An 11,478-nucleotide genomic window follows, 5' to 3' on the forward strand; every position below is an offset into this window, starting at 1 on the left:
TATTTGAATTCATGCCCATCTGGAATTCAAAGCCCAATCCATTTATGTATGTAAAAGCTATAAAATCCAGAACCTGTCAAAGATAGTCCTGCTATATCCCCCAACACCACGTTACTTGCCATCTTGTGTCATTCGTGGTACCATTTCCCATTCCAGTGATTTATGTGCAAATCCCCTCATTTCTCTTAATCAGATATCTAAGGGGTCCTCAGCTATTTGTTAGTCTTGAGCAGGAAGAATAAATGTTAGTAGTCAAAAATATAAATAGGCACTTCCCTAAGGCACCCCTTTTATAATTAATCAAACAAAAACCAAACTCTGGAGTATAATGGATATTCAGTCAGTCAGTTCAGACAAGCGACAGTCTTAAATACTTAAAGACTTTGAAAGCTACTACTATCGCGTGGATAATAGCTAGCATGTCTGTGATCAACTTTTATTAAACACATATTGCCTGGAAGTGTTCCTTAACAGTAGTCTTTTCTTCAAAAATGCTGTGGTTTTATAGAAACAATACTAACAGAATTCTAAACAGCAACACAGAAATATGTTATATTTCACCTAGTATGTATGGTTCCTGTTCTGAAGGAATTCAAATATCCTTTCAGTGCTTAGTAATTCACACAGAAAGCTTGTTGATTGTCCTATCACTAATCACCCAGGTGCTTCTAAACAGTTAAATTTGCAGGGAGTCAAAAGTTATACGTGGATTTTTGACTTCGTGGGGGAAGAGGGGTCCATGTCAACCGTAATTATTCATCAGGCATTTTATCTACAAACTCTATTAACAAACAGTGCAACTTGACTCAAAATGCATGCAACTGAGTTCCTGATCCTATACACTGTCAAATACTAAATACAGAGAGTGCCAAAAAAATGTATACATATTTTAAGAAAGGAAAACTGTATTACTTGTAATACTCAATATACACCAATAACAAAAGATGAATACAAGTCACATTTGACTTCTGCAATTACAAGAGGTGCTCCAAGTGGTTACCATCAGCGTCCAGACACTTCTGATTATGGCGAACTACTGCTTGAGCATAGGTAACATCTCTTAAACTGTGTATACATTTTTTTGGCACCCCCGCTCTATGAAGATGCATGTCTTCATCACATCCACTACAGCCAAGCGCCGCTTAACGACAGGAATTATACATCCTGAGAAATGCGTCGTTAGGTGATTTCAGTGTGCAAACATCATAGAGTACACTTACACAAATCTAGATGGTATAGCTTATTGCTCCTAGGCTACAAGCCTGTACAGCATGTTACTTGTGTGAAACACAAAGTTAAATCAAGCACAAGAGTAGATGATGTAATCAAGAGACGCTGTAAGGGCAAGATGTGTGAGGCTGTTGCTGGCTTAACATGGCGGCATAATGCTTTACAGGAGGCTTTTCTTAAATGAGTAGAAAGACTACACTCTAAAGTAACAATCTAGTATAGTAAATACGTAAGCCAGTCACAGTCATTTATTACCATTATCGAATATTATGTACTGTACATAGCTGTATGCGCTATACTTTTGCACGAGTGGCAATGCAGGTTTGTTTACACCAGCATCACCACAAACACGTGAGCAATGTGCTGAGCTATAATGTTATGAGGGCTATGATGTCACTGGGCCATAGGAATTTTTCAGCTCCATTATAATCATACGGGGCCACTGTTACACATTCGGTCAGTCTGCAATGTTCACCAAAACATCGTTACGAAGAGCACGACTATACTGCTGGAATGCAGAACGTGATAATGAAGAAAAATAGAGTAATAAATAATACCATTAATACTATTTAATACTACTGTCTTGAACTACTTACTATACAGTCAAGTCCCTGCTTACATGATCAAAAAGCACTGATGACTGTAACAGGAATACTTAAGGGCAGACAGTTCCTCCAATGCCTCAACATTTAGTCAGAAATCATGATAAAATGTGTATCTTGATAGATTACTTCTGTTTAAAAGCACAAAAACAGGATCATAAAAATAAGAACTCAAAGGGACTTTGGAGATTGAGTTCAACCTCTTCATTCTACAAACAAGGAAATTAAATGCTAAGGAAGGTCACAAAGCCACCGCAAGTGAGGACAACACAGGTTCTCAGTTTGAGGTTAAACTACGCCACCTTCCTACAAATAAGCAAAGAAGCTTAACAACGGTTCTTTAACCAAGCAAGAGTACCAAAAACTGAGAGAGTGGATATTTAAAAAATGAATGTTACCCTCAGGGTACATCAAAGACGAAATTAAATTAAGAGCAAACGTATTGGATTCAAATGGCCACGGGCAACTTTAGGCAATTACACCAATCTCTTCAGCAAAGAGTGATTAAAGAGTAACCTCACAAGGACATGCAGGATGAGGTGAGAAGAAAAAATGGTAAGGTAATTGAGAAAAACTGATACACTGTTTAAGTTTCAAAGAGTATTAGGTTGGTTCAAAAGTAACTGCGGTTTTTGCAATTATTTTCAACCTTTTAAACCGCAATTACCTTTGCACCAACCTAATACTATAATAATCCTATTATTTTATTTTAGGTTCAAAACTTTTAAGAGTAAACTGGTAAAAAACTTTTTTTTCACAAGTATAAAACTATTTAATAAACAACAGAGATACATACCTTTAAAACGTTATTTAGCTGATGAAGTTTTTTCTCAATTTCTGCAATGACTTCTTTTCCATCTTCTCCAGTAATACGGCTTAAAAGCAGAAAGAACATAAATTTATGCAAATAGCAGACAAGAAAAAGTATCATCACTCCCTAAAATACCTGCATAATCTTTTTAAAGTTTATGTTACAATCTTGGCAAATTAACTACCCAGTACTTAAGACAGTGAAGAATATATAGGACATATAACGCAATATACAGCTGAAGCAAAAAAATCCTCAGAATACCTTTTGCATCCACAGTGCACACGTTTCGTTAGTTTCACTATGTGAAGAGGGAACAGAGAAAGAAATCTATCCCGTTACAAGCTTACTAAGTTTTTATCATTTTCTACCACTTGTTATCCTATCCCAGCAATTTCCCAGTAACTGCAGAAAGTTTTCGGGGGGGGGGGGGAATATCACGAAGCATTCACAAATAAAATAAAACTCGGGTTATTGCTATTTAAAAAAAAAAAATCTGGGTTGCCACATCGTCCCCGATACATAAACGACTTACATAGAAAACCACTCTTCCAGCATGCCTACTTCCAACCAAACCCTTTAATCCTTCGATTGCAAAACAGAGAAGCAGGCTTCCTCATTCCCCTTGTACACCTTAGGCAATGCAGCAGCTGCAGGGAACGTCACTCAGCAGCACCCACCCCCAGCCCTCGCCCAAGCCCGCGACCCCAGGGTCCTCACAGCTGCCCGACTTCCAGAATACACAAACTTTTTTGGTGCCCCACCCTAACCACCTCCTCCCCAAGACCCCCCAGAACACACCCCAGCGCCACTCCCAGAGTCCCTCACCTGGTTAGAGTAAGGTAAGCGTCGGTCTGCTCCTCATTGGAGGCGGAAGGGTCTTCCAAAGTCTCCAAGAGCGGCGCGAGGGGGCTCTGACCCGGGGCCGTCATGTCGGCCACCCTGAGGCACGGACCGGAAGAGGGGAAGAGCCAATGACCGATGGAAACAGCCCCGCGGTGGCCCAGCATGGTTCGGGGTCCCAGATCCCCGCGTCGCCCCGGCTTCATAGCCCCACCAATCACATCCACGCCCCTGGCGCACTAACCCAAGACCCTAACCTCCTCCTACGCCCCGCAACACGCATCCAGGCCCACGCAGCGCTCCGGCCCAGGCCCTCTCCCGCCACCACTTTCCCGGGCAGCTTTCAACAGGGGGAGGAGACCGGCGTGGGGCGGGAGGAGCCGGGAGAACTGGGCATCTCGCCACGAGGGGGCAGAGGTGGCGCAAGACTGAAGGTTCCCCGCAGCCTAGCACCGTGCCCCGATATTTACCCGCACGTATGAAGATCAGAACTGCGTCCTCTCCGCCGCCGCCTCGCAGCACCCGGATGCAGCCAGAGCTCTACTTTCCCGGCCGGGACTGTTTACTCACGCGTGCAGCCCGCTCCCTCCGAGGCCAAGATGGCGGCGGGGGCGGGCCCAGGAGAGCGCGGGAGCCGGCAGGCCTGGCGGGAGAGGCTCGAGCAGGTCCGACAGGCCGCCCGCCGCGCGCCGAAGTCATCGATCGCCTCCCCTTCCCGCCCGGGCCCGGCCCTGCCGCGCAGGTCACACCTTGAGGGAGGAGGGGTTCTGGCCTAAATTTAACCGAGGAAGGACTTGAAATTCGAAACTGTGAATGAGTCGCCCACGTTCAGCCGATTACATTTGGCGGATCCTCAGACCGTTTTCAAACTCCAAGTCCCCAGTGCTTGTTGAAGTATTAGCAACAAATCATGTCTCACGAGGAGGTGGTAACTGCACTGTAATGTTTGACGAAGAGTGGCGTCTAGATTGGCCTAGCTTACAACCCTCTTCTGGGTGGCCTTAGCAAATTAGTCAACCTTTCTGTGCCTCAATTTCCTCCTCGGTAACGTAGGGATAATAATAGTACCTCGGTCAGGTGAAAGTGAAGTAAGAAAAGGTAGGAGAGGCCAATAACCTCTCAAGTCTACATAACCATGGCCTGGGGGTATGCACGATTAAACTTGAGATTTCTGGGCCCCACCCTTAGACATTGTGATTCAGTAGATTGGGTGGCTCCTCCCAAGGATCTGTTAGGTTGGTGCAAAAGTAATTGTGGTTTAAAAGGTTAAAAAGGGCAAAAACCACAATTGCTTATGCACCAACCTAATACATTCTATTAGGCCCCAGGTGTGGAAGGGTGGGACTTGGCTGGGACTTGACTCTGAGAGAAACTGCTGTAAACCCTTAAGGAAAGTCAGTTCTGACTATCAATATGCTGCTCCTCTTTTCGTAGGTGTCGGAATGTTCCACGCAGCGCACAGGACTGTATCCACTTTAAACCAGGTATCTAAGGCCCCGCAGCAACTGGTCCGTACACTCTGGCCTCAGGGATCCCTGGCACCCGGCTTGAGTCTCCGCTTACCCACACACAGTACAACTGTCAGCTCCAAAGTTCAGGGCTGTGTTTTGCTCTTTCACTGTGTTATCTGCACCTAGCAAAGTGTCTGCTGCACCAGCGCTGGATACATAACCTATTTCTGAAAAGCAAAAACCAAGGACGAGAGGGAAGGAAATATGCAAGTTCTTGTGAGCCAAGCTATGGACGTTCCTGCTGCAGGGCTTAAGGTGTATGTTTGGAATGAGGAAGCCTGCATGTGGCCACCATTATTTCCAACCTTACCCCCACTAAAGCCGGTTTCTGAACAGTCTGTCAGGATCTCTAACTTTTCTGTCTTTGAAGGTCTATGTTTTTCCTTGTGTTTAGCACATTGATTCAAATTTTCAAGTGTGATGAAAGAGTCAACTAAAATCATACCTGTTTCTGAAATCCTTCCCTCTACTCTAGCCTCATAGAGAATTAACTGCTTCCTCCTCCATGCTGACATAGCTCTTTGTACATAAATCTGTTAAAAAGAATATCTCATTAATTCATTACTGTTTGGTTATATACCTCTACCCCTACAGTGGCAGCCTTGAATTTAGCCTGAGGGGAATTAGTCACAGCCACAATCTCATTCAGTGCCCCTCCCTGTTCTTTGGTATTTTCTCAAAGTGCTAAGAGATCTAAAGTGCTAAAAGAACAGTCAAGACGCAATCCGCTTCCCTACAGAGACCCTTCTCCATACCCTTCCAACCAGATTGCTACTCCCAAACTTCTCTTTTATAGAAATTCTGGAAGCTGCCATCACCATGTACTTGCAATAGTTTCATAGTATCTGGCAGTCAATAAATATATTTTGAATTAATTCACGTATTATTTCATCCATCTTTTCATCTATTCGTTTAACTAATACGCAATTTCTATCTTCTTTGCCTTGCCAAATCTTATATCTCTTTTTCTCCTCAGAACATTTTCGGGAGGAAAAGCCTTACACCTTCAATCCAATGCTCCTTTCTAACTTCCCCATTCTTGTCTTTAACCACATGTCAAATATCACAGCAAATATCAAACTTATAATCATACGTCTAGCAATGACTCCTTTTCTCCTACTTGTGCCCTAATAGTCCTCATGAGTCTTCCTACCTAATAATTCTTGGATCTCTCCACTCAGTATCTACCTAGAATCCCAATTTATAGCCTAAATGTATCATTGCAAGATTATAACGTGTTTTTTTTAACTGCTTTGTATTGAGTGCTAGATGCTTTATATACGTTATCTCATTTATTCCTCACAAAGGCTCTAAGATAGAGTACTTTTCCAGGTTTACAAATAAGCATGTGAAGCTTAAAGAGTAAAATAGAGAATATAACTTTAATATAGTTATGTGTAACTCCAAAACTAATCTATTTAAGCTATATTCATTTATCAATGTTAATGAGCTCTACCATGCATAAAGCACTGTAGTGGTATAGTTTTCATGTATATTTACTCTTGAACATTGTAAAAAATATTCAATATAAAGAGTCCTATGGATGCTCGCTACCTGAAGGACTCCTATAATAATTCATTTAGTAAAATAAAGCATCCGTCTGTAATCCAAATTACAGGACTTAATGCAGTGAACCCAGCCTTGGAGTCAGATACATGAGGATTCAAGTACTGGCCCTGCCACTGTGTGACTTAAAATCTTTCAGGAAAATGCTTAGCTTCACCATGTCTGCATCGATAAAATGAGAAGAAAAGCACCAGCATCAAAGTTCGGTAAATGATAATTATTATTATCCAGTGCCTAACACAAATCCTGGCACATAGTAAGTATTTAAAAAGTGTTTGTTACATGAATGAATCAATAAATTGTAATAATTGAAAGTCTCAAATCTTTTTCAGAAATATATGAATTAGTTTAATGTTTGTCATTTTTAAATTGTGGAGTATAAGGGTTCTGAGAGACATTTGTAACATTACCCAACATGATAACTACTTTACTAGATTTAAAGAAAAACCATACTTGTAGGTCTTTTTAGCTTTTTAATTCTGTATTGCTAAAAGATTCCATGATGGGCTTCTCAATAATTAATAGATGGGAAAAAAATGGTTTTAAAGATTATTTAATCCCATCACTAGTCCACATACAATAAATATACACAGCTAATAATAACATGCCCTATGACTAACATGAAATCTGTTACCCTTACATTCAGACTTACTCTACAATGTTATCAAATTGTATTAACTAAGTATTAACTAATTGTATTAACTTAGTATTAACTAAGAGGTGCTTTAATCCTTTAACAGACCTTTGGTCTTATCAGGACAAGAGAGTTTCACTCTTTCCGCTGAGCTATGTAGAGAGTTCCTACCATTAATGACTAAGCCAACTCATTTTTAGATGAGAAAAATGAGCTCTTTCAAGTTCAAGTGAAAAGAGGGAAACAACATAGCATAATGGCTAAACCTGGAGCCTGATTGATAAGGTTTGAATCCTGACTCTATAACTTTTTAACTGTACGACTGGAAAGTTATTCAACCTCTTCTGTCTCAGTTTCCTTTGCTGTAAAATCAGAATTGTTGCACTTACCTCATAGACTTGTGATGTATATGTAAGTTAATACATGGAAATTGCTTAAATAATGAGTACATGTTATAAATATTCAGAAAATGTTAGCCATGGAAACGTTGATTTCTCAGATTCAACTTAAAACAATATGTTATAAAACCACGAATGGTTTTTTAAAATGCCAATTATTCATTGAAATAAGCTTCCTAGCCCACATTAAAAATATGATACTACAGGGGCAGCCAGTTAGCTCAGTTGGTTAGAGCGCAGTACTCTTAACAAGGTTGCGGGTTTGATCTCCACATGGGCCACTGTGAGCTGTGCCCTCCACAATTAGATTGAAACAACTACTTGACTTGGAGCTGATGGGCCCTGGAAAAACACACTTAAAATAAAATAAAGAGTTTAAAAAAAAAAATGAGACTACAGCCAATCAGCAGTAATTTAATGCTATATTTCTCAAAGTGTAGTTCCAGGATCATTGCCTCAGAATCAAAAGGGAGCTTCTTTATATGCGAATATCTGGGTTATACCTCTCAGACCTACTGAACCAGAAGTCCCAGGGTAAGCCCAGTAATCTGAAATTTTAATATGTACCCTGAATGATTTGTTTCAGTACCAAAGTTTGAGATTCCTACTGTGTGCAAGGCATAAATTTTCTTTAATCTCCATAGGATAGCTCTTAAACTATTAATTTTATTGAAAATTGAAATACAAATATCTATTTTTGAAAGAACCCACCTATGTATTGCAGAAATCCTTTGCCTGTATATCAAAACATATTCATGGAGAGAGAAACAAAAGTCTTTTTATGGCCAAATAATACTCCGTTGAATGGATATACCACATTTTGTTTTTCCATTTATCAGTTGATGGATATTTTAAGTTAAAATCCCAGCCTATCAATTATGTCTCAATTTTTAAAAATCCTGGTCTAGAGTTAAATTAAGGGCTATAGTTAAAGAATTTCCTAATCGTTAGAGATATAGTCATGATCTTGTTTTATTCATCAGACTTGTGAAACTTGGTTCATGGTTGTGGAGTACATATGTCCCTCTCCCTTTTAATATTGCAGGTACTTCTGGCTTTACTTGTTTGTCTCACTGTTGTTCAATGTGTTATCCAAACTAGTAAATGTTTTCACACAGCCACTGCACTAACAGTGATTTATGATTCAAAGACAAAAACTAAATTTTGATAAAGTCACAATGATCAATGTGCAAATTAAAAACCATTATCTCCACAAAGGAAACTTCATATTTAAGAACAATCAACAACAGTGGTTGAAGATCTGGACTTGTCGTCTCTGTTGCAACTTTGGTTGAATGAGGACAAAAAGAGGACTGAGAATAAAAGAGTCCCCACAAATGTAAAAAAACACTGCTTATTAAGAAGCCATGACAACAAGTAACCATGAGAACTGGTCTTAATCCTGTTCAATTGATCAACAACTCACCTCAGAGAACACAATTTTAAAAGCCAACTCATCAGCATCAGCTCATCACTTCTGAAAGTCAGCCAATAAGGTATGAACTCACTCCAGCAGACATAACCTTGGAGGACCAAACAATCAACTACCCTTGAACTGATGACATTAATTCATGTATGCCTGTGAAAATCTGCCAGTCCTAACAGTCCTATATAAAAAAAATCCCTTTCTATAGTAAACAATGAATTCAACATTATTTTTTTACATCAGCTATTGAGTGTTGGTCTTACCATTTGACAATATGACCTGTTTTTAAAGGATACATGTGAAGCATTTAGAGTAAAACACATGATGCCTGCAACTTAAGATGGTTCAGAAATGTTCATTTATATGAAAGACAGAGATAAAGCAAATGTGGCAAAAATATTAACAATATTTTGTTAGTAAATGTAGGTGAAAGTTCATTAGAGGAGTCTATAACTTTTCTGTAAGTTTAAACTGCTTTTCAAAATTAAAAAACATGAACAAGAATGGTGACATAAGCAAGATGGTGGAACAGGAAGCTCCAGGCCCTTGTTCCCCCATGGAGATGCTGACTTAACAACACTATAGATGCCAAAATTGCCTTTGTGGGAATTCCAGAAACCAGTTAAGAGGTTGCAGCACCCCAGGTGAGTGCAAAGCCAAGCAGAGACCCATGGTCCTAGCCTTCATCCTCCCCAGCACAGCATCACACCAGCTATCAGAAGAAAACTGCCAACTCCCAGCTTCTCCCTTGTGAGGAAAAGAGAAGATGGAGTGTACATCTAATGTTCTGGCTTTTCAGAGGGCTGCCCGAAGTGTTGGTCTGGATTGCCTGACTCAGAGTACTGATGCGAACAGAAGGGAAGTGTACTTTGGATGCCATGTTGGGGGCAGCGGAGAACACTGGCCAGCACCACAACTTGTTGTAGCACCAGAGAGACTTCAGTACTGCAGATAGACACAAGGAGGAGAAAGAGATTATGGGCTCCTGAGATAAAGCAAGGCAAACCTCTTTAACTGGGAAATTACATCCACAAACCTGGAGAAGAGGAATCCCCAGAAAAGGTTTGAGTAGACTCCAGAATTTCTAGCCAAGTTGATTGGTTTTCAAATGCCTAAATCTCAACAAATGAGGGTAAAGCATACAAAGAAGCAGAGAAACACGGCCAAATCAGAGGAACAACACAATAAAAAGAGAATAGCCTAAACAATTTTGAAAAATAAGCAGGAATTTGCAAACTTTCTATTTTTAAAATTGTTATAAAGCTACAGTAATCAAAGGAATGTAGTATTGACATAAAGATAGACCTATAGGTCAATGGAACAGAATAGAGATAAGAAATAAACCTACACACATACGGTCAATTGAATTTCTACGAAGATGCCTATGCAATAAGATGCTGAAAAGGATACTTTTAAAAAAAAGTGATGCTAGAACAATTGGATGTCTATATGAAAAAAGAAAGGAAAGAAAAAAATGACAATAATTGATCTAAATATCAAAATAAAACCTATGAAATTTTTGGAAGAACACATAGGAGAAAATCGTACTAACTTTGGAAATGGGTAAATGTTTCTTAAATAGAACTTTAAAAAAATACAAACTTAAAAAAAGATAAGTTAGACTTTATTAAAACTTAAAATACTTGCTCTTCAAAAAACACTGTTAAGAGAATAAAAGAATGGTCTGATAGAAATATTTGCAAAACATATCCATCAAAGGCCTTTTATCCAGAAGAAAGAACTCTTACAATTGAATAATAAAAAGACAATAAAATTTTTAAATGCGCAAAAGATTTGACCAGACTCTTTACCAGAAAAGGTATATGGGTGGCAAATAAGCACATTAAAAGATGATCAACATTATTACCCTTTAGGGAAACACAAATTAATACCACTAGATATATTTTTGAATGGCTAACATTTTTAAAATTTACCACACAAAGTTTTGATGAGGATATGACCAAAGAGAATTTTTATTCATTGTTGGTGGGAATACAAAATGGCAGGCATTTTAGAATATAGTAGGCAGGTTCTTAAAAAGTTAAATATAAATTTACCATACAACCCTGTAATTTCCATCCTAAGAATTTACCTAAGAGAAATGAAAATATCTGTCAACACACAGACTTGTACGTGAATGTTTATAACAGCATTATTCATAATAGCCTAAAACTGGAAAAAGCACATGTCCATCAACTAAAGAATACTAACAAATTGTGGTATGCAACGAAATACTCCTCAGCAATGAAAAAAGAATGATACAAGCCTCATCATGAATGCATATGAAAAGAATTGTGCTAAATGAAAGAAGCCAGTCACAAAAGAATAAATAAGATGCCATTTATATTAAGTTCTAGGGAAGAGAACTGTAGTGATAAAAAGAAAAAGTTCAGTTATTGTCAGGGTCCAAGGGACAGCAGGAGAGGATTGACTGCAAAGAGGCAGAAAGTCACAATTTGA

At 39.2% G+C, this 11,478-nt stretch overlaps 1 protein-coding gene across 3 annotated transcripts in view; it reads right to left on the reverse strand.

Annotated features, from left to right (window-relative positions):
• Positions 1-4,103, reverse strand: part of RIF1 (replication timing regulatory factor 1) — a 46,161-nt gene extending 42,058 nt beyond the window's left edge. For 2 of the 3 annotated variants that reach the window (XM_033111810.1, XM_033111807.1), the window contains exons 1-3: positions 3,741-3,836; positions 3,469-3,582; positions 2,629-2,707 (exon numbers count right to left, since the gene is read on the reverse strand). In XM_033111810.1, coding sequence (XP_032967701.1) covers positions 2,629-2,707; positions 3,469-3,582; positions 3,741-3,766 — 219 coding nt within the window. In that variant the 5' untranslated portion in view covers positions 3,767-3,836. Of the gene's footprint in view, positions 1-2,628; positions 2,708-3,468; positions 3,583-3,740; positions 3,837-3,953 lie in introns of those variants that run through there. The other variant, XM_033111808.1, reaches the window with a different exon arrangement.
• Between the last annotated feature and the right edge of the window lie 7,375 nt (positions 4,104-11,478).

Source organism: Rhinolophus ferrumequinum, chromosome 8 (assembly GCF_004115265.2).
Source record: "Rhinolophus ferrumequinum isolate MPI-CBG mRhiFer1 chromosome 8, mRhiFer1_v1.p, whole genome shotgun sequence".
Classification (NCBI taxonomy): domain Eukaryota; kingdom Metazoa; phylum Chordata; class Mammalia; order Chiroptera; family Rhinolophidae; genus Rhinolophus; species Rhinolophus ferrumequinum.